Raw genomic sequence first — 24,045 nt, 5'->3', positions numbered from 1 at the left:
TGATTGTTAAATGGTATGCACCACCCACCATGTCTAATTCCTTGTATGTGCAACATACTTTGGCAATAAACGGTTGCATTGACACGAGAGAGTGTCAATGCAAAAAAAAATATGTTTGCAAATTGGTGGTAACCTTTAGCTTTTTTTCTTCCCATGGTTGCTTGCGTCACATCTGTTATCGCACCGCAGGGACGCATGTCTTTCGGATAGAATGGCGACATCATGGAGGACTCTTTGTCATTTAATCCCTTGCATCCTCTTCATCTCCCAGCCCTGTTGTGCAACAAACTGTTGTGATTTATTGAATGAATGAATGAATGAATGAATGGGGCTTCTGTGCACGGTGCTCACTGGAGAGCATATGCCACGTTATTTCTCCACGCGCAGCCACAACACCATATTTTTCGGGGCTCTCTCAATAGTAGCTGCAAGAGACAGTTTTCAAGCAAGACAGGGGGGGGGGGGGGGGGCATTCTAGTCAACAATACACCCGGCTGTCTGCCTCAGTCACCAGAATATGTGAGAGCCGGGTCTGTCACATACCCCCCCTCGAAAATGGATTGTATGATATCACACAGAGAGCATAATACTGTATAAATAGGCTCTATAGTTAACTTTTCCTCCGCTTTGCATGTTTGCTTATGAAGTGTGTTTTCCAACATTTCCCAGGAGGCCTTTCGACAGCCCAGGAGGAGGAGGTGTAAGCGTGTTGCGTTCAGTGGTAGGTAGAAGTCCTAAACATTCACCACAACCGCGTGTGGATCTGACAGTAACATGAGATTGAACACATCTGTCCATCCATGAGTGCTTCTCTCCAATCAATTAATGAATCCATTCAACCTTGAAAATGGATCCTTCAGTTCAAATAGGTTAGTCAACGTCCACATTACACACACAGGTGGCTGCAACTGAAAATAGAAATATAAAAGGAAGCAAATATTTTAAGGTCAATTAAGTGCATGGGCTTGAGTTGCATTTTACCGCTCCATTTGCTGAAGCCTTGAAGCATTATTAATGAATGCCTTTCCAGAATCCTTTGTAGCGTCGACTCCCTGGCTCTGCTCCACATCATATGGCTTAAGGTGTAAGTGTTCAGGGGTGGTCCCGTTTATGTAAACAAAAAGACCACCATCTAAAAACGAGCATGTAACTGCTGAAGCCTCCGAAAGTAGGCCAGCATCACATGTGTGTGAGCTAAGGTTAAGAGAGTGGAAGAGAGGGGGTGAGTGACACAGAGCACAGCTGGCTCTGCGCTCAGCCTTGTGTTGGATTCAGCCATCACCGGAAGTCAGGAAAACATGTTCCATAGGTTATTTGTTTCCGCGTGATAATTTACATCCTCCGTACAGGATATGTGCCGCTGTGTCTGCTCTCCCTGCGACCAATCCTCCTGATGGGTTATTGAATTACGCAACCCGCTGTGATCAATGATTGTAGTAATAGAGATTCAAGAAATGACGGCCGCTGAAGGGTAGAAGACTTTAATGTTCCCCAGGGCGAAAAAAAAAAGAAAGAAATATGAGTCATGAGTCATAACAGCAATTTTGTACAATTCAGGTGATAGAGAGCCCCTTACGCAAAAGGGCCTTCATGATGAGGTGGGTGATCCCTCCATGTGTCTTTAAATGAGCGTAGAGATACGAGGTCACCAGACTCAACGCTTTTTAGAAGGAAAAAAAAAAAAAAAAAAAAAGGAGGCGAAGTCTCACATTCTTGTCTACGGAGCAGGAGAGGAGCAAGTGAAGCGTTTTAGGTTCCTGGGAATCAGAATCACAAAACAACCTGACATGGTTTTATCTCCATACTGATGGGGGGGGGGGGGCTCAAACAGCAGTATTTTAAACAGGTTAACTTTTACAGAGGACCAGCAGAGAGCATCCTGACTGGAAACTTTATGAACCGGGACTACAAGTCGCATTTCTTTGTGCAACCCTTCGTTGTAGAATGACTGTAAATGAACATTGACATAAAACGATGACTGGATTCCATTAAGCTGCTTCAGTTTCAGCGTCATGACTTACTGGGACACTTGAATGGAACAGAGCCATTGTTAATGTCAGTTAGCAACACCTTTTATTCTACTGAGATGAGTCAACAATATACATTTAACTCAAGTACTGTTAAGTGCAATTTGGAGGAATTAGTACTTTACTCAAGTATTTGCATTTCGTGCTACTTTATACTTTTACTCCATTCTACATTTTTAAGTTAAATATTGCATTTGAATTACTTTTTTTCTTACAGCTAGCTACTAGCTACTTCACGAATTAAGACTTCACATAGAAAAGTTTGGTTTCGACACGTAACAGTTTGTTCCACCTTCAATAGTCCTCTCTGAGTGGAGTGGGCGGATTCAAAAGGTCTGGACCCAGGAGATCTGTCCTGAAATAACTGAAACGACATTAGAAGGTCAGTGTGGGCGGATAAAGCATCATCTATAAATGCTAATGCTACGTCTTGAAATGGACCTCTTGTGAGACTGAAATCATAAGCTGCTTCTAAATGTTGTCACTTAAAGGACTTCCTTCCATTTTTACACTCAAGCTACATTCTCTTCTTCTCTTGCAAGCAGGCAAAAACATATGTGAGTATATTTCCGTTCTGCAGCATTTATTACAGCGCTCACAACAGATGAAAATAAATAAAACAGATGTGACGGTGCCGCCCTGAGTGGGTGCAAACTCACAAACCATGAACGAGGAAACGGACTACAGGCGGAGATGCAGCACGGTGGAAAATAACTTTAATAAAACTCCTATGAAAACAAAAAACCAGCAAAACAATAAAAGCCTGTACATTTGACAATATCCAGTGTCTGAGACTTATTGAAGGCTAGTGGTGCGAAGTACAGCTGCATCACACATAAACCGACAGAGAAACAAAACCATTATAGTTTCATACGACAAGATATGGTTCATGTACTCGGATATTGCACGAAAAATCAAACACAGATGCAGATGCTGAGGCGCACCGTATGTCGAAGACGAGGAAGTAGCTTTGCATCGCAGTGTAATGTCCCTCCTGATAAACCCCGCCCACACCGACCCCAGACTCCGCCCACACCTGCTCGGTATAAAAAAAATTAAAATAAAAAAAAAATACACTTTAAAAAGAGAGCGGCACATATTTTCACATTCAATTCAGACACAGATAATTAAAAACACGAAATGAACGATGAATTTACCGAACGCTTGCTTTTTTTTTTGTTGTGGTCGTTTTTGGTCCTAACATGTTAAAAAGCATCAGTTATTCCTCAGCGAGTTTGTCATGGTTGCTAGCATGAGTGGGATGGCGCTTTAAAAGGCCGACATCCTTTTAGATATTTAAGACAAGTTGGCGAGTAATAACTCACCGGTGAAAGCACTTTGTCCAATAATGCTCTCCATTTGCACATTGTCATTTCAAAATAAAAGAAACTAAAAAATAAAGTGTTTAGTTCATTAAAAAGACAATTTTTGAATTTCTTTCTGAAAACATTCCAGTGTTCAAATTTGCAGAGATTCAAACAGTGGCCCAAAGGGCTCAGGGCGCCTCCAGCCCCTCCACTTTCCTCCAGTCGATCCTTCTCTTTCATCATTGTTTCCCTAACACAAGTGTCCTCTGTGGACTCGTAAAAGTAGTCTGGCACGTAGACGTCTCGTGATGGATTCTTAAATGGCAAAAGAAAAAGTCATGAAAAATACAATCTTCCCCGCAGTTTTGAGGCACACTGAGGCAGCGGGAGCGGGAGCGAGGGGCGTTAAGATGCACTTCTTGCGGGTGTTTTTGCACATTGTTTTAAGACATTGAGGGGGGGGGGGGGGGGTCCCCATTCTGTCCTGTCCACATCCACCTGTTCTCTCCGCTGTACTTAAAGCAGTTTCTGGGGGCGTGGTCAAACCATGCGCCCCCTCAAGAGTCCATATTAGCCCAGTTTCATGTCCGCTCTGACAAAATCCATCCACTCCAGGATTTTTGTGGTCGGCCCGCTCCGTGCGAACAGCTCCTTATTAGTGTGTGTGTGTGTGTGTGTGTGTGTGTGTATGTGTGTGTGCGCAGAGTGGATGCTTCAGTTCCCTTCCTTTGGCTGCGTGCTCCATCAGCTGTTGCCGTGCCTGTGCAAAACTTGCAAAAAAAAAAACGAAAAAAAAACCGACGACTTTACCCACCGCCATTCCACAGAAATGTCCCGAGACCATGAATTTTTGGGATTTTGCAGGAGGCACCATGCAAGAGCGATGCGAGGGCGAGGAGATGAGGGCGGCCGTCACGCCCGTCTCTCCTTTGCACACCTTTTTCCTCCACACACACACACACACACACACACACACACACACACACACACACACACACACACACACACACACACACACACACACACACACACACACACACACACACACACTCCTTCACTGTGTCCTCTCGGCCCCTCTGAGGGACCTCACGCTGCTCTAGGAGCGGTTGTCTTTGGCCACGTTGTGGGCCATCCAGTTGACTTTGGTCGTCCAGCTCTCCCTCAGGGCCTCGTCGAACTTCTGGCGGAACTGCTTCAGGGCCTCGTCGTCCGTTTTACCCAGAGCCAGAGAGTCCTGAGGAGGGGAGGAGGAGGAGGAGGAGGAGGAGGGTCAGTCGTGAGGGCAGGACGATGAAGAAGTGTTTAGGATGAAATGGACACAGAATCTGCTAGATATTTGCAGCTAACTACTAAGAAAATAAAGAAACATAATTTGAGACTACTAATCTAACCAAAAGCATTTTTGTTTGTGAATCTGTTAGAAGCTCTGTGTGTGTGTGTGTGTGTGTACCTTTAAGTACTGGATGTCTTTGACTGAGGTGAGCTCGGGGAGTCCCGCGGTCAGCATGAGGGCAAACAGGGTGATGAAGAGGTTCCCGTTCTTCCTCAAGACCAGATAGGCTTCCTCACAGTACTGACGGAAACTGCAAGACCGACACGGACAAACGCACTTAAAGTCACAGTTGTAATGACGGTGGTGACGTTCTCTTGGGATGTTCCACCATATACGGTTCCCTGTAATCCTGTGATTATTGTCACTCTGATTATATATATATATATATATATATATATGAACAGTGGAAACAAAGGAAATGTGTCCCCGCTACCACTGTGAACATACTGCAGGTCATCATATAGAGGGTACGTTTCCTCTTCCACAGAGTCCTTTGATCTGGTACACCGTGTACTAGGTCTTGAACCCTACACAGGCCACTTTTTGCTGACGCAGCAAAGCCCCAACGCCGTGCTGCTTCTTTTCACATGACTTTTCATTTTTTGAGGATGGATCATTTTAGATGGAGCACCTTTAGGCTGCTCTTCGCCAACACACACACACACACACACACACACACACACACACACACACACACACACACACACACACACACACACACACACACACCTTCAAGCTTCACTACCACAGAAACACGTTGCCTGGGTTGGTATATTTTCAGACTAATGTGATCACTGATCACAGAAGAGTTTATGAGATCTAAACCGTTTCATCCTTCAGCATATATGAATACATTGTTAACAATCTTCTTCTGCCTGCCTCTGTGTGTGTGTGTGTGTGTGTGTGTGTGTGTGTGTGTGTGTGTGTGTGAGACATTCAGACATGCCTTCCTTCAAATAAACTACTTTAAAACACAGTGATATTGATTTTTTTTCCCCTCAGTGATGTTAATCAGTTCCTGGGCTTCTACTGCCCACTGCTGGTGGGAGATGGTACTGCACTAACGGACTCATGCAACCAGTGGTTCTGACTGTGACACACTGACACTTTTTCTTACTTTATCTACCATGAAACTTATTTGAAGCTGGTTTTCGTGATTGTTTGGGGGCATTGAATTATGTCTGTTATCTTTTTTATCGTCCAAATAAAAAGGCATCTAAACTATCTATCAGACAATTTGAGTGACAAGCCAATTAATAGCAACACAATCAACTGTGTCAAATCAATACAACTATAATAAACCATTTCAACTGTGTGAAAAAAGGGAGCATTTTTTAAATTTGGCTTTGCTTCCAAGTGAATAGAATCCAGCAAATATATGAATGAATGAATAAATAAATATAAAATAGAGCCGTACCATCTCCCACCAGCAGTGGGCAGTAGAAGCCCGGGCATCAGTAATCATCGGTGAAGATAAAAGTGGCACAAACCTGCCAAATTTCTCCGTGTATCCCGTCTTGCCCTGCTGTATGACGTGGATGAAGTCGTGCGTGAGGATGAATGGCACTCGCTCCCTCTTGATGCCAAACTTGGACTTGAAGTTGCCCAGGATGTGACCGAAGTCGATGTGGAAGAGCTGCGACGGGACGAGAAGGACCGGATCAGTGAGCGTAGAGGAAACAACCAGGGGAGATACTGGGTCATTTATATACACAGGTGAAACAAAATGGTGTGTGTGTGTGTGTGTGTGTGTGTGTGTGTGTGTGTGTGTGTGTGTGTGTGTGTGTGTGTGTGTGTGTGTGTGTGTGTGTCCAAACCTGTCCGGTGCTGCGGACCATGATGTTGTCGCTGTGGCGGTCTCCGATGCCCAGGACGTAGGTGGCTACACAGTAGCCTGCGCACGACAGAGTGAACTCCTCGATGGCCCGATCGAGAGCATCACTGTCGATACAAAACACACACACAGAGGACGCATTCAAGCACATTCTGTGGGGTTTTTTTTTTTTTTTTTTTTTCGACCTTTGGGCCTCAGGCTGCTTCTTACCCAGAGTTCCTCTCTTTGAGCCAGTTGAGCAAGGCGTCCTTGTTGAAGGCGGCCGCTGCCGCCACGTTGCTGCTGGTCAGCTGGATGTTGGCAATCGTGTCGGCCGACGAGACCACCTCGATCAGCCCTGTGCGGTCACCTGTTGCTAGGCAACCGTACGGTACGATTCTGAACGGAGACGGAAGAAAGGGTTTAATGGTGTCGACTGAATCACTGTGAACAAATGCATCCAGGAGTCGCTGGTGGGTAGAAAAAAAATTATATCTAACACGGCAACCCCTACTGATACATTTACAACACATAATAATAATAATAATAATAAATGGGGTGCCGAGGGGAGGGGTCCTTGTAGCTGCCTTTAATTTAAGTGCTAAATAATTAATTTTATTTATATATTTAATTATCTTAACTTTTTTAATCCCATCTGTGAATCCACATTTTTATGTCTCTATATAATGTTAATGTTTAAATTAATACAAATGTAAATAACAAAAAAATAAATACAAATAAATAAAGAAAATAATAATAAAAAAATAAAAATAAAAATAATAATAATAATAAAGCCTCTTCACACTTATTACCTCAATTTTGTCTGTTTACATTTGCTAGCGAATAATCAGCGAGTCATCTCAACTACTGGTTTATTACAAATACCTCATTTCACATTTGGTTTACACATTCTCATTTCAACACATGAACGAAATACATTTCCCAAAAACATGATCCAAAAATGTAATTTGGGTCATTTGACCAGTCGGTGTAAATGTAGCTTTGAGTGCGTTGCTGTAGATCCAGTTCTAGTCTTATGTATTTATGAGGTTAAGATATTAGATTGTGGTTTATTTGTACATCGTACTGTTACCACTGAGTTGAGACAGATGGGAACATTATGGTGGAGAACATACGGTGATGGCATGCAGATCAAGTTATTCTTCCTCATTCACGTGGATTTCTCTCTAAGATAGCAGTATGTCTTCATTTAGCAGGACGCAGAATTATGTGACCTGGACAAATCTTCTACCCGTCTCACTGACATAGTGGCCCCAAGTCTCAAATATCAGACAGCCGTGAACCCAACGCTCAAAGCTGGCTCACTTTCTAGATTTAATTAGCAGTTTGACTAACGGAGACCAAATGCCACATCTTACTCAACTCGATAGGTGTTGACTTTGAATAAAGAAAAAAATGACGACAGAGAGTAAGGATGTGTTGCGGTGGAATGCATCAGCAAAGAAATCCCAGAACAAAGCCGGCGTCCGCCGCATCATAGCGGGTTCATTACATCGCGCCTCCCTCCGTACGGGACGTCCCATCACCGTGTTCGAACTCTGAACCCCGTGTCCCTGTAATCTGAAGCACCGTCCTCACGCTCAACTGTCAAAACAACCCCCCCTCCAACGCTCCAACCCAGATGTGTCGGCGCATGACAGAGCGAGAAAAAGGGGTTTGTAAAAGAGTGCGAAAGTGTGGATTTGATTAGGATTGCACTGCAGATATTGTGTGTGTGTGTGTGTGTGTGTGTGTGTGTGTGTGTGTGTGTGTGTGTGTGTGTGTGTGTGTGGATATCGAGGGTGTAAAAGGGTTGGAGGTCAAACTAGCATGGGGTGATTTAGTTTCTCCCCTCATCTGCTGCACCCCACCAGAGCTTCCCCTTCCCTACAGAGAGCAGGAACAAACAATCTTGACAATGTCTGTCTCTTTGTGTGTCTCTCTCACACACACACACACACACACACACACACACACACACACACACACACACACACACACACACACACACACACACACACACACACACACACACCTCACCTGAGGTCCAGATTAGCCTCCTTCCATAGCAGATCCATTAACCTCAGAATCTGGAGGGTCAGCATGTCTTGCCTTAGGTCTAGGAAAAGGGAAACAAATATCTCTTAATTTCAAAATAAAACATTATGCATTTAAATGCAAAACTCTATTTTAGTTGAAAGATGGAAAGTGATTTCAATCCCTCACTTTCATGACTGCAGTATCTCTACCCCTTACCCTCCTCCCTCTTTTATTCCCTCCCTCCTGCCCCCGCTCTTTGATTCCTACCATCTCCGTTCTTGAAGATGATTCCCAGGGTGTCTCCCCCCAGCAGCTTGTTGTTGTAAACAATCCAGAGGGGCTTCATCTTGGAGTCCATGTACCGACACCTCTCCACACTGACAGGAGAAAGAGAGAGAGTTGGGGGGGGGGGGGGGGATGATGCACCGCGAAAACAGAGGAGGAAAAAGTCCCACCGCATCCTGAAACCGAGCCGTCTTACTTGATGCCGGACAGCAGGACGTTGGGGTTCAGAGGGGAGTGAAGGTCCGACAGAGTCTCCGAGTAGCCGCTCTGCCTCAGACAAGTCATCATGGCCTCCTTGGTCAACATGGCCTCCTTGGTCTTACTCCGAGCGTTCTTGATGGTTCCCAGCTTGATGAGCTCGTTCACCGACTTTAGCTTACTCAGGGCGTCCACCTGGAACAGTCAGAGCAACACTTAGATAATACTTTAACGCAATAACACACATAACAGGCAACGGAGCAAAGCTCAACAGTGAGTCAACAGAACCTCGGGAAATTCTTCACCCCCTTCCCGTTTGAGACGACTGAGCTCATTCTCCTTTTACAGACTATGTCAGCATTGTGCGCGCTCCTCCAAACAGGAAGGAGGTCACGTAAACGATGAGGAAAGTAGGAGGAAGCGTCCACAGGAGTGACTGTCAGAATGAACAGCGGAGGAGGTCAGGAGGGCGACGCTGTTGTCTCGGTGACGAGCTAAAAATAGCATGAATCTAGTCCTGATGGGGGTTGACAATAGAAAGACTATTCTGGTTCTCGTGCGAGGACTGGCAATGTAGAAGTCTACGGAGGACCTTTAGAGTCGAGAGGCAAAATGAATGAGAGAGTGAGAGTTAGTGTGTGTCCTACCTGTTTCTTTAGAACCTCAATATGAGGGATGCTGCCTCTGCAGTAGGCCTCCAGGATGAGGGCAAACTGGACAGAAACAGCCGGCATGTGGATCTCCGACCTGTAGAGGGCGGCAGAACGGCCACAGTCAGAAGAGGAAAACCCTCCCGTGACTCAACCGGAGACAAACTCTCTCCCTTTCTCACTAATGCGCATCATGCGTCTGTACACACCGCAGGTGCCAGAAGAGGAAGTGTCCTATCTTGCGGTTGCCCTGGGCACGTTCCAGCAGGAAGTGGGTGAGGGCGCAGTCGTAGTAGGGCTCGTAGCGCAACACCTGCACCAACTGTAGCAAGTACTGAGACAGCTCCTCCTCACTGGAGAGGAAAGGGACGTGGGAGTGAGGCGAAGGAACGTAACAAGGCGTACACGACTACAGGAGGGCGATGTGTGAGAGCTTGAATACGATGCGTTATGTAAAAATGCACGCGTGGGCGGAAAACGCATCTTTACCTCATGTCTCGCAGACAGCCCACTGCATACTCTCTGACATACTGGTCAGGGTAGTTGAAGTCCAGAAGCTCCAGAGCGTCTCTGGGACTCAGTTTGGGCCAGATCTGAAGCAGTGCCTGGAGCTGAGAGAGAGAGACACACACACACACACACACACACACACACACACACACACACACACACACACACACACACACACACACACACACACACACACACACACACACACACACACACACACACACACACACTCAGAAACTGATACCCACTTTTAATCAGAGCTACATGAAGCCCCTGCGTAGCTCAGTGAATAAAACCTTTGTTATAAAAGTTGGATGAGCCTCCAGATCACCCACACGGCTGCACAACTAGCCGTACGGTAATAATAACCGATCGCAGTTTTCTTTTCTGCGCACACATTTTAAGTTGATCAGGTGACAAATGAACATGCGATGGTGTTTGTGCGTGCTGCGATTGGCCGGTCTCTGCTTTTCAAACACAGAACCGGCTGCAGGTACCGAGTGACATGCAGGTGTAGAGTGAGCACACGTTGCTTTACATGGAGCGGTCGGTGTGTCACGGAGCCCAGTTGTATTTAGCAGTAAAAAAAAGGAATGATAGTTTCATGAGAAGACAATGCTGATGAAGTCCAATCTGAAAGTGAGAGATCTTTAACTGCATTTAAACTATTCTCTTCTCAAATATGGATGTAAAACCCATCATGTCAAAATAAAGGTATCATCATTTTTGCCAAATGTGCAGCAAAAACTAATTCATAATATAATCTTTAGAGCTCAAACTGATATCAGTTTGAGCTCTAAAGATTATATTATGAATTATAGATAGATAGATAGATAGATAATAATAATAATACAGTGAATCTCATGTCCAGGTGATGCTTATAAGAAGACAATTTTACATGTGAAAACTTATTTATATAGTAAAAAATACATTTCAAATCAGTATCAAATATGAACTTCTTTTCTCTTTTAAAATTCACTAAATTTAAAGCATTTCCCCTTCTTTTAAGACATTTCTCTCACTTTGTCTCCTTACAATTATTTTTTAATTGGAAAGCTCAAAGAATCACAGACTTAACAACAAAAATAAAAAGTACTGTCCTCATTCATTTACACTACAGATAGTGTGTTTTTTTTAGCCTGTAATGTTACTTTTAACCGACGTTATCCGGTTGAAACACACAAACTGACCTGGGCCATGTCCTCGTGTTTGCTCCACTTGACGGAGAGCAGCAGCTTGGGCAGCGACTGAGGGAAGTTCTCTCTGCAGTCGTAGCGTAGCGTCCAAATCAAATCCTTCTCGTTTTCACACAGCTGAGAGAGCGGGTCGCGCTCCATGATCTCCTTCAGCTCTATGTGGAACTTCTTCCCCCCGCGGCCCTGAGAGAAGCAACGAGGAACGGTGGAAGAGTTGAGGGGAGTTAAGAGAGAAAGAGAGGGGATGACGAAGATGCAGAGGAGAGACGGGGGGGCGAGAGGAAGGATGAAGGAGGACGATGAGCAGCGACCAGAAATAACCACAGGATGGCAGGAGTGTGTCGAAGAGTCCAGCGAGTTCTACGTCAACCGCCTTGAATGCAGCTCAACACAATCCACAAACCAAGGCCTCACATTGTCTCGCTTTAAAACAAGGTGTACGCGTTCTGATTTAAACAAGACACTGCTCTAAAAAAAGCCAACAACATCAATGCAAACTAATGCGCAAAGAAAAACAGACGGCAGGTTCATATTAGATGAGCTGCTGCTGTGTGGATCTGTAATCTGAGGCACACATTGACATACGGTGAAAAGTAAACACTGAGTTGTAGTCGTGTGCTAGTCCTTAACACACACACACACACACACACACACACACACACACACACACACACACACACACACACACACACACACACACACACACACACACACACACACACACACACACACACACACACACACACACACACACACCTTACATTAGAGGGGTGTGTTCAGGCATGCCCTCTACCGAACACAGGATTACGTAACCGGCTGTAACACGCCCAGGAGTGGGCTTTTAGTTGAAGGCCGGCGAGACGGGGAGGAAAAACATACAAGCAATCTGATTAGAGCCTGTAGTTCTGAAGGGGACTGAAATAATTCTGCAGCTACACCCCGCCAAAGTGATAACAATGGGTTTCCAGGGAAACCAGCAGAGCGAGATAATACTACTCCGATGGTGTGTGTGTGTGTGTGTGTGTGTGTGTGTGTGTGTGTGTGAGCGAGAGGGGGAGTCGGAGAGAAACCATGCAGCATTTGTAACAACTTGAAACACACACATATATACACACACACACACACACACACACACACACACATATATACACACACACACATACACACACACACACACACACACACACACACACACACTATCTCCCACTGTACATGAACTCACCATAGTGCCGCAGTCACTTGCTCTGGCGATCTCCGCAGCTTTTTCCAATATCTGCCGAAAAACAAAAAGTAAGTGAGCGCTGCATGAGTGAACAGATCCAGTGTGTTCTGCAGGCCGAGCACGTCCCGATCCTCCACCACCACCACCACCACCACCACTACCACCACTTCATCATAATCACTAGGTAAGCATTATGAAGAGCACTAAGGCGCTGCGATGACAAACTCAACCGCAGTCGAGTCTTTAAAAGAAAAGTCTCATCCGGAGATCAGACGTCGTCCAAGTGTGGAACAATCAGGGCTGACGTGCTTTTTAAATTTAACTTTCAATTTAACTTTATCTGCATGAATCCTAATGCTGTCCCGTAAGTGGGACAACACTGTGATCTGACCTTGTCAAAGGCAGGGAAGACGATGGAGTGCGACGAGTACTCGGGGAAGTGGATGTGCAGCGCCGTAGCGTTCTCGGTGTACGGGTTGGTCTGAATGGTTCCTATGGGGTTCAGCATCTCTTCAAGTTCGTCTGGGTGAGACACATCAAGAAAAACGCATGAAGTCACGCCCGTTTACTGCGCCGTGGCAGATTTAGTAATTAAATGAGAGTACTCAAATATGGAAATGACTTCAAATGCCCATCCCTAACCAGCAGATATAATAGATAGATACCAGGAAACGACGACCAGCAGTGCAGGATGATGTCTCCGGTCTTCAGCTGGCCTTTGTAGTCAAACACCATAGTGTTGACCCAAGCTATAGGGTAGTGCTGGATCACACAGAGAGGGAAAACAAAGCAAAACCAATAATTTATCAAAGACACAATAAAGACAGTGGAGACCGAAGAGGCCGTTATTGCATTTTTAGGCCCTCAGTCCGGGCCCGTTTCTCACCACTTTCCCTGCTTTGCGGATGGTCTGGTACTTGTTTATGTGGGCGTTCTTGGTGGACTTCTGCTTCTTGACCTTGTCCATGACGGCGTAGATGGCGAAGCAGAGGCGGGTCATGCGCGGCAGGTCGCAGACGGAGAGGTCGAACTCCAGCGTGCTGTCCTTCCACGTGTGGTCCGAGCGGCCGCAGCTCTCGCTGCTCACCGCCGGCTTGCAGAGCAGCTCCGTGCCGTGGAAGAGCCCCGCCCTCACCTGGACCTGGGTGGACGGGGGGGGGGGGGGGGGGGATCACAGTTTTAGCTGTGTGTAACAACCGTGCATGCAGGGTTTTGTGTGTGTGCAGTGGGGTTTTGTGGTTGCGGACAGAGCGAGAGCTTTACCTTGGCAGTCTCCTCGGCGTTCACCTTGCTGCCGTTCACCAGGACTATCTTAAACGGGCTGGACACGTCCCACACACACGTCTGGACTTGCTGCAGAGGGAAGGAGAGAAGAGAAAGCCACACTTGCAGTGAGCGAGCAGCATTTGCATAATGCACTGTGAAAATATGTAGTCCACAACACAGTCCTTCTTCACACCCACCAGTTCCCTGCGCACACGCACACACACACACACACACACACACACACACACACACACACACACACACACACACACACAAAAACACAAACAATGTGGGAGGGTCAGGCAGGTCATTCTGATGTCAAGCCAAGTGGATTTGCGAGGGTCAGCAGTCGACAGGAAAAACAGCATCACATGACACCTAGAGTCTATGAACATGATGACTAACTAGCACACTTCCTGCTGTTTGCTGCCTCTGTCTTTGTGCGTGTGTGTGTGTGTGTGTGTGTGTGTGTGTGTGTGGACGGGATGTGTGTGTGTAATTTGCCTCATGTCAGATAAGAGACTGTATTTGTGTCTGCCCCTACAATTACAGGCAGAAAACAAGAACTCCGTGTACTGTATCCTCACAAAAACACCCCGTCCTTCTGCTTTCGGAGGCGCTTTTTTTCTTCTTTTCTTTTTTAAATTCTCAGTTAACTATCTTACAGCACAACAGCATCCAAAAACAGGTTCCTTTCCCGAAAGTGAATCTCACTTACTGGCACAGACGGCCACACTGCTACGGTACGCTTCAATAGAAACCGTCTCCGCTTCCTTCTCCTGCTGCATAGTGTTCTTTGTGTAGCGGTTGTAACAGTTAAAAGCGCTAAACGACGCGACAACGTGATAAATAAAGCACTACAGATACTCAGTCAGATTAAATTAGGAGAGCCAAAACCGCAAACTAACAACAAATCAGAGAAAACAACCTTGACGCGTTGCAGTTTACAGCCGTGTCCGTTTAAAAACGTCATCGCGTTCGTGTGAAATCGACACAATTAGCGTGTGAATTCTTGAGATATTGTGGAAAAGGCATGTTTTGTGAGGTCACATTGACCGTCGAACGCCAAAGCTTCACTAATCATCACTTCACCAATCACTTCATCGTCGAGTCCATCATCGCACGTTTCTGCCAAATCTGAAGAAATTCCCCCGCAGTGCTTCTTGAATTGGTGAAACCGGATCTTGTTTCTACACCTCGGCAGGTGAATTTTGTGACGGAGGTGTTCGCCAGTGAAGGCGAGGCGTTACAGCGGCCGAGCCAGGAGGTGATGACGGCGTCAATAAAATAAGATTAAGGCTTTATTGTGCATGGGCAATAGTGCTGCACACAGCTGCAATAAGTTTAAAACAATAAAAAGCAAACAGACATCAGTTACACACCAAAGACGAGGTGGAAAAAAAAGCACCAACATACGTAGGCGTAATAAAACGGGAGATACTCGTAAATGTCATAGAGACTCTGAATAGATAAAACCAGAGCGCAACAGTTCCTCTTTCCTGTGAACTACAAACAAGGATGAACCTGTTTTCTCGTTGGGAGGAAAAGAAAGCTTGGAGCTCGGCTGCTTTTACGTTTTACTGGCTGTGTAACATCTGCCTGGAGGTAACAGTTTGTATTCAGACGTGACGGGACGGAGAGTTGTTTTCGCCTTTATTGACGCGTTGTTGGAATAGTTCTGCGTTGACGGAAACAAGATTGAGCGTTAAAAAAAAACGGTCACGGAAACGATTAATCAGTAAAAAAAAAAAAAAAAAATTGGCAGCAATTACATTGATTACTGGTTTAAGACACTTTAGAGGCGCGGCCTTTGGACGTTTTAAACTAAAATAATTATTCGTTTTAGCTCTAATTACTCATAATTTAAGAGCACAAAAGAAAGGGAGATTGCGAAAGTAGCTCAAAGCCAAAGGGGGATTCCTCTACCGCTTATTATTTTGGGATTGTTAAATATACTTAAGTTGCGTCTCCGAATAATTGATTGATGTTCCTCGGGGTTGAGAGGGTTATGTAAAGAATTGTGAGGAAGAAGTCCCTCCATAAATCTGTAATCTCTACAGCCTACATGAAAGGCTCCCTGCTAACTCCAAAAAGACCATCAGACGGAAGTAAATAAACCAAAAGCAGCCTCTTAGAGCGGACCTTGGTGGAGCTCCGATAGTAAGGTGAGTAAGTGCAACGGATAAAGCTCAGAAATTGGTTTTGGGGCTTCTTTTAATTAAAAAAAACGGCGGTAAAGAGAGATTCTACGCTGCCATTTTGTTGCTCTGCGAACTGTTAACCTGCTACTATTATTAATATTATTTATGCGATATGAGGATTCACACCTGTGATATTTACAGAGTTTCCAAAACCCACACCATCGCCGCGCATCGGGAAGTCAGCATGACACCGGGCAATTAAAAACCCCGGGACACTCAACGAAGGCCAATTAAATCCAACCTGACATTTAGAATGTGGGCGCACACACACACACACACACACACACACACACACACACACACACACACACACACACACACACACACACACACACACACACACACACACACACACACACACACACTGGAGTGATGTCACTGTGCACCTGGCGGCAGCAGCAGCGAGGAGCTGAAGATGTTTTCTGACAATGTGACCAATGCTTGGCAGGGCATCGCTCCGAGAACAGCGGCTCATAAAAGACAGGTGGCAGCTTGTTGACTAGGTAAACCTCCACACCTGCCGCGCTCAGCGCAGCCGACTCAATCATCGGCGGAGCTTTTACTATGTTGGTGGAACAGGAACACTGGTGGGATATGAAGCGATTGTTATCTAGAAAACACACCCTCAGTTTTTAATCCTAACGGCGCCTCGTGTTACTCATCTGGGGCCGACGATGAAAACAACCGCATTAATAATAATAATAATAATAATAATAATAATAATAATAATAGAGGAACAAGCGGAAATGACAACTTTAGTTTGACTTCACTTCAGCCATTAAAGACTCCCCAATTTCTCTTGAAATCATCAGCAGATGTGGAAGAGACAAGATCACCACAACACAGAAGTGAAAAGACACACGCGGACACGCACGCGCATGCACACGCACACACACACACACACACAGAGACTCACCGTGGGAACCCTTCTCTTGGGAGGTAGCGGTAGAGGCGGGTTGGAGGACTTGCGGCTCACCACAGCTCCGATGGCAGAGGCTTCCTTGTCGAACATGCCCTTGACGGTGCTGGTGTGGACCAGCGTGAGGTGAGGAGACTCCTTGGCCTGCATGCATGAGCGGATGTACTGCACACAAGACGGGGGGGGGAATAATTTTAGGTATGCGCATATTTAAGCTCACACACGGTAAAACAAGCTAGATCCACTTTTATTTGTGGTTGTGCTGCATGTTAAAAGTTTAACTTTCATTTTGGAGAATCGGGCTACGAACGCTTTGCAGAAAGGCTCAGCTGAAGAACTTATAGGACTGATTAATTAGTAGATCACGTCCATAGCAGACGTGATCAATCAAACATGCGCGCACACACACACACACACACACACACACACACACACACACACACACACACACACACACACACACACACACACACACACACACACACACACACACACACACACACACACACACACACACACACACACACACACCAAATACTTTGGAACAGTTGATTTAAATCAAATGTCAGAAAAAGACAAACTAGGCGCTCTGAGCTTCAGCTGCGTACACATTTACATACAGAGGCTGCAATACAACCCTGCCGTCTGGCTTCCGTGGCCATTTAAATGTCTTCTTACAGATCTGGAACAAAGTCCCAGAAAGCTGCAGGTCTGCAGAGACCCTCAGCTCCTTTAGATCCAGACTGAAGACTTCTCTGTTTGCTGCTGCCTTTGATTGAACCACATTCAAGGATTTTAATCAATTTCTGCATTTTACAACTGTACTGCACTGTTTTTAGCTTTTTAGTGTTTTAATGACTGTTTTCAATGTTTCAATGAATGTTCTTAATTGTTTTTAAATCTCCTTTTCTTTTGCATTATGTTTTGATGCTTTTATGTGAAGCACTTTGAATTGCCTTGTTGTTGAAATGTGCTGTACAAATAAACTTGCCTTGCCTTCTTCTGTTGCGTTCTAACGTTAACGCTTCACCTGCTCTGACCCGTACCGCGCTTCCAGCGGAAAATTGCAATCCCGCTCACTCTGTGCCGCGTTCGTGCGATGTCCTTATGTCAATAGTTTATCGCGGCTCTTTCCACGGCAACTGAAAACTCCCCGCGTAGCCAATACCTTTATCAAACACGGAGCTTTAATATGTGGAGAGCAAAGAGACTGACGGGACACCTGTTCACGGCGTTCCTAAGTTGAGTGTTTCTATCGCTTCACTGTGCCTAACGCACATAAATAACGGTTATAAACGCATAAACATTCATATCGTAAACACATCTGCAGCGCTACAGAAATATTCTGCTTGAGCAAATACGGACACATCTAAGTTAGTCACTGGCGGACGCCAGACCGGGTCCACTGACCTTGTACCGAATCAGGGGCTGGTCTCCACAGAGGAACTCCAGACAGTGGCTGGCCCTCAGCACGTACTGACCCCGCCACGCCTCCTCCTCCTCGGGCCCGTGGGTGGTGAGCCACTTCTTCAGGGCCAGCTCCATCAGCTCCGAGGGGACGCAGGACGACGGCACCTTCAGGCTGGCCGAGTCCTGCAAGGCGAGACGGGAAAACAGAGACCGACTCAAGAGTTCAGTAGCGCTTGAAGCTCAAACTGTCATGATTTTGCTTTTTTTTTTATATATATATTCAACGTTAGCTCGTGAACTGGCTACTTGCTGCTGCAGAAGTCACAGTTCTGCATCTGGAGTTGCTAATCGGACCGTAAACAGCGAGAGGGCTCAAGGAGAAGGAAGTCTTGGCCCAGATACACGCCGGGCTACACTGAAACCCCAGAAATACACCTCCTCCCTCCCAGAGGCTTAACCGCCGACGGGTTCAGAGATTGAGATCAGATGGAGGAAAGGAGGGAGAGAGAGAATAAGAGTTGATGGACATGTCTGTGTGTGTGTGTGTGTGTGTGTGTGTGTGTGTGTGTGTGAATGAACTCACCCTGCAACACACTGTGCTCTAAAAATGTGTGCAGATGTGTGTGTGTGTGTGTGTGTGTGTGTGTGTGTCCTCCACAGATTGGCCACAGCCAGTCTAACATGCGTCCTCCTATTTATAGCTCGGCACTGACCTGATACCTGAGAGGGAATTATTATTTCCTGGAGGTTGAATAAAAATGTCATTCATTAATAATGAACAACAAAGAAAGGCCACGTCGCATAACGGAGGAGCTACGAAACCAACAGCTCTGGGACGTCATGAAAGCACTTTAATATTTTACTTTCTGGATATTATTTAGAAGCTGAAGATGAGGATGGAGATAGAGAGGGAGGGAGGGAGGGAGGGGGAGAGAGAGAGAGAGAGAGAGAGAGAGAGAGAGAGAGAGAGAGAGAGAGAGAGAGAGAGAGAGAGAGAGAGCGAGAGCGAGAGCGAGAGCGAGAGAGAGAGAGAGAGAGACCGGGGTTAACCGCTGAACTATAATGCATAATCCTGAACTTGGGTCATTTTCAACAAACAAACCAACAAACCACACTTCCTGTCTATAATGTGGCTCATTGTGTCTGACCTCCTAAATAAGACTTCCTGCCAATGTCCACCTGAGCGCCGTGGCACAGATGGCCTGTCTTTATGTGTGTGTGTGTGTGTGTGTGTGTGTGTGTGTGTGTGTGTGTGTGTGTGTGTGTGTGTGTGTGTGTCTGAGGTCTGGAGGGACACGACCATCTGTTTTATAATGAAATAACATTATTGATATAACAGAGGAGACGGAGAGACAAAGACTGATGGAAGGAGACAGTCAGGGAGTTCAGAGAAGGAGCGGAAAAAAAGAAGTTCATTTTAATCAGCGCTCGGGTCCCTTGAGCTGCATGCTACTAGTGTGTGTGTGTGTGTGTGTGTGTGTGTGTGTGTGTGTGTGTGTGTGTGTGTGTGTGTGTGTGTATGTCCGGGAGGATGGCATAATTTCGCTGATGGTTTTGACCCACTTTAAGTGTTGTCACATGAATTGCTAGATGGGCTCAGTCACATGACTACTGTGGAGCTGCCAACTGTGAGCAGAAAAAGAAAAAGAAAAAGAAGAGGTTGATCCACAGTGCATGTGCCTGCGCTGGAGGAGTCACATGGCCACTTCTTTCTGCTCAAACAAGGTGGTTTTGTCTGCTGCGGCGGGGCAGGAAGTCACACTGTTATTCTGAGATGTTTGTTGTAGGTGTTTATGAATATATTTGACTTTTCCTTGTTTAATTAGTAAAAAAAAAGAAGGATGACTAGTGCTAAGGTCAAACTACACACCTTCAGACAGTTTTAGGAGCTCCCTGACAAAAGCCCCGGATCACAGGCTCCAAAGCTACGTGGGAAACTATTCGAAGACGCATTCCAGATACCCAACGAGGAGCTTCAGCCAATGAGAGGCTGAAGATGCAGCTTGAGGGGGGGGGGGGGGGGGGGGGGGGGGGGGGGGTGGGCCTGGTGGCTGAAGGCTTGGCTGTTAAGAAGTCACTGTATGTGTTGCATTTACAGCACGGACCAGGAGCTGCCGTTGTCAGATCTCGGCTGTCTGATATCGGCACGATCCGAAATATTAAAGACGTGTTGAAACAGCGTTTTTGTGTGTGTGGTGTGTGTGTGTGTGTGTGTGTGTGTGTGTGTGTGTGTGTGTGTGTGTGTGTGTGTGTGTTCTTGAGGGGGAAAAACCAGTTTGAAGACCTCATGTGGAGACCTGTCGCAGGTCACTCGACTTAAAGATTACAAGACAACAAGAAATTGGCTTCTTGGCTCTACCAAGAAGTGCAAGTATCCCTCCCAGCATAACGTAATCCATCCAATTGCCATATCCCGTAAAACTAAACGTAAAGTCATTAACAATAAGGACATAATTATGTTTAATTCATTTATCTTTAAGAGTTTATTGTGTTTGTACAATTTACTGTAAAGGCAAATAGATGTAGCCTCAGAGTTATTAAGTAAAGAGCATTTTGTTCTTATTATACGTTGGTTTATATTTCATATTAATCTACATTCTCTACCGTCCCTCCTCCTATCAGGGGCCAGGTCACAGGGCGGTCTCCCCAGCAGCGGTTTCCCACCGCGAGGCGTTCCAGTCCAGACGAGACAGATAACCTCTCCTGCGTGTTCTGGCTCTACAGCGGGAGTCTCTCGCCGGTTGGACGTTGCCGGAAAACCTTCTAACTGGGGGGGGTTCCCAGGAGGCCTCCTGCTCAGATGCTCAAAACCAGATCAACTGGCCCTTTCCATAAGAGGTGGAGCGCTATGTTCGCTACCATTAAAGTTTAATGTCTCTAATTCAAAATGTATCTTCACAATCTAATAAAAATCAAGGATTGTAAAAGGGAGGAATACTCCCGTGTCTCGTACTATACGGCTCTTCCCTCTGGCAAATTTCTATACAGAACAATCGTCCTGGATGTCTGCAACAGGAAGTGGACTACATTGTACACATTCTGGGGCAAATCTAACCAATCACATCCTTCCTCAATGTACTTAGCTATCCATGGCTTTATTGCGTTTTTACTGGTAACATTAGTGACTTTTCAGCTGTTGAAGGCTAAATTATTCATGATGCAAACATGTGCGGACACAACGCAAAAGTGCCGTAATGTTGCCGACCTCGTTTGTGGAGCCAAATGTTCTGCTGAGCGTGTTTTTTTTTTTTTTTAAGTGTTAGATGACCTAGATCCAACAGTCACCAACGAGTCTATCCGTGTTTAAAGATTCTCAATCTATATCCTGAATAAATCCCAAAACGCACACGGCTCACAAGTTTCCCCACATCTCCAGCTCTGGACTGCGGACTCTCACCTGAGACTGGTCGAAGTGGATGATGACTTTCAGGTCGGTGGCCGGCCGGTCGTTGAGCCCGTCGGTGAAGGCCGAGGGCTCCAGCTGCGGGGAGAAGCAGACCTGCAGCCACTCCTTGCACGTCATCATCTGGACCTGTTGCATCCTCTCTTCACTGAGGCGAAACATCTTGCCGCGGAAATCCTTCACCTCCTGGTCGTTGATGGCATCGAGTTCATGGAGACCTAGTGGTGGAAAGGGAAAAAGGACACCGTTGCAGCGTCGCTATGGACAAAGATGCATCGTGATTTCAATTGTGACAATACCTAGAGGAGAAGTCTTCATTTTAGAGGCACAGATCTTGATTAATCCTGGTTTTCATGTGAAAAAGAAGCTTGAGACGTTCAAAGTGCCGTCAAGGTGGAGCTGCTTATTCCAGTGTGCATGACTATGCATTTTTAAAGACAACTAAAGCCTGTGAATTCAAACACCTGCGCAGCACTTGATGCCAGACACTGAATGTGTAAAAGGGATTACGAGCAGCAGACTCTCACGGGATTAAAGCGCAGCCTCCGAATATTCAAACGCCAGAGGTAGGAACAGCTGTTGGTCTGGTCGTACTTCATCTCCCTGCCCCCCCCCCCCCCCCCCCCCGAGAGCTTTTGTCCCCGTCTCTTTATTTAATCAAAAAAGGTGCCGCACAATAGCCTCTTGGTAGTGAAAACAACATTTAGCACTCATATGACCCTCAGCATTCAAAGAAGGGCTCTGCACCACATTAGCTGCATTGTGTGAGCGCGCAAACCGCTACGTGCGAGAGGAAGAAAAAAAAATTAAATTACGGTTGGCCGTGTGAGTGTGTAATAGTTCGTTACTGTGCTCTGCACAAGGTTAGGTTTGTGTGTGTGTGTGGGACTATCCAGACGGGCCTGTGGGGTTCCTTTGGAATCACCACATTAATCTGACAAAAGCCTTTTTTTTTTTTTTAAAAGATCATGTCAGAGCAAAGTGGAGCCAGGAGGGGAGAATATCAATAGAGTCCGAGTCTCCTTCAATTAGACTCAGAGCCCCGATCTCTCCCTCTGAAGAGGTCCGCTGTGACCCAAGGACTCCCGTGATCCTGGATACCTCGGTCTGAAGGAGGGCTGAACAGGTCCGTTTAGCGTGTGACCCCCTTTGTGTCACAGTGTGACTACATCCAATGAAAAAAACTGGGGCTTGCAACAAGATATTATCGTCATCAATCAATGACTCTTTTTGTCTTTGAAATGTCATAAAATAGTGAAAAATGCTCGTTATGATCTCACACAGCCCGAGGAGATGGATTTCAAAATCGTCCAAAAGACAAAGAAAAGCAACAAATCGTCACATTTGAGAAGATGGAACCGGCCGGTGCTAAATGCTAAACTGCTGTATCGATCATCAAAAACAGCTGCAGAGTTTTCTTTGAACTATAAACTTAAAATCGTTTCAGAGAGAACAGCTACTTTTGTGTCGAATAAGTCTTTTTCTTTTATTCAGAGTTGCGACAGATGTTTAATCACCTTAGAGGACTGGGCTTTGCTACAGCACTCATCGATCCCCCTCTTGCTCCTCACCAGAGATAACACAAAGCGACAAGCGACGGAAGACGTGTCGGGGAGAGACGTCCAGTCGATCCTCACGCCTCCCTATCAGAACCCGGGGCCCGCTGATGGGAGCCAGCTGCAGACGGGCCTCACGCCCGACGTCTGTGGCGAATGTGCCGACTAGCTCAGATACTTAGCATACTGGAAGAGGCGCTTGAGTGTGCGGGAGAGATTTACCGTCCCACTTACCAACTCTTAAGTGGCTTTTCTTTACTGGGAATGTCAAACGGGGACAGCGCACGGATCGATCGGGGAGGGAGTGACGCGTGTGAGAGCTTGTGCTGCCGCTTTAAATCGGAGGGGAAAGGCCTTTAAAGGGGGGGGGGGGGGGGGGGGGGGGGGATCCCGTCTTACCCTTGCTGATGAGCACGCCGATTTTGGAGTCCAGCAGGCGCTCCGCTCGGCCGCAGTTGCGCGTCACCAGCTTGAGGACCGGCAGGAAAGGGCGAACGTCGCACAGCCGGCGCGTTTCGTCCTCCAGCTCTTCGTGCACGGCGGCCTGGTTGACGCACTCGAACATGTGGCTCTCCATGTCGCCCAGGGAGGGGAACAGCGGGAACGACTGAGCCTGCTTCCATAAGAGCTGGAGGGGAGAAGAAGAAGAAGAATTGGGGTGAAGTGCATCCGAATATACAGCATCCTTATTTCATATATATATATATAT

The 24,045-nt window shown here is 46.2% G+C and overlaps 1 protein-coding gene across 1 annotated transcript; it reads right to left on the bottom strand.

Moving 5' to 3' along the window:
- Positions 1-2,726: 2,726 nt before the first annotated feature.
- pik3cb (phosphatidylinositol-4,5-bisphosphate 3-kinase, catalytic subunit beta) lies at positions 2,727-23,959 on the bottom strand. The gene is made up of 21 exons (XM_068706446.1): positions 23,736-23,959; positions 21,775-21,998; positions 18,378-18,560; positions 16,965-17,132; positions 13,845-13,934; positions 13,468-13,722; positions 13,247-13,343; positions 12,973-13,103; positions 12,582-12,632; positions 11,354-11,542; positions 10,143-10,264; positions 9,863-10,006; positions 9,651-9,750; positions 9,002-9,198; positions 8,788-8,897; positions 8,521-8,599; positions 6,712-6,879; positions 6,485-6,608; positions 6,158-6,303; positions 4,785-4,917; positions 2,727-4,568 (listed from the first exon to the last, which is right to left on the bottom strand). Exons 1-21 carry the CDS (start codon positions 23,911-23,913, stop codon positions 4,431-4,433), a joined length of 3,027 nt encoding a protein of 1,008 aa, XP_068562547.1. The 5' UTR covers positions 23,914-23,959; the 3' UTR covers positions 2,727-4,430.
- Between the last annotated feature and the right edge of the window lie 86 nt (positions 23,960-24,045).

This window comes from Cebidichthys violaceus, unplaced genomic scaffold (assembly GCF_023349555.1).
Source record: "Cebidichthys violaceus isolate CVI_PGR_0920_01 unplaced genomic scaffold, fCebVio1.0.p SCAF_1, whole genome shotgun sequence".
Classification (NCBI taxonomy): Eukaryota; Metazoa; Chordata; class Actinopteri; order Perciformes; family Stichaeidae; genus Cebidichthys; species Cebidichthys violaceus.
This window is presented reverse-complemented; position numbering and strand designations above follow the sequence as displayed.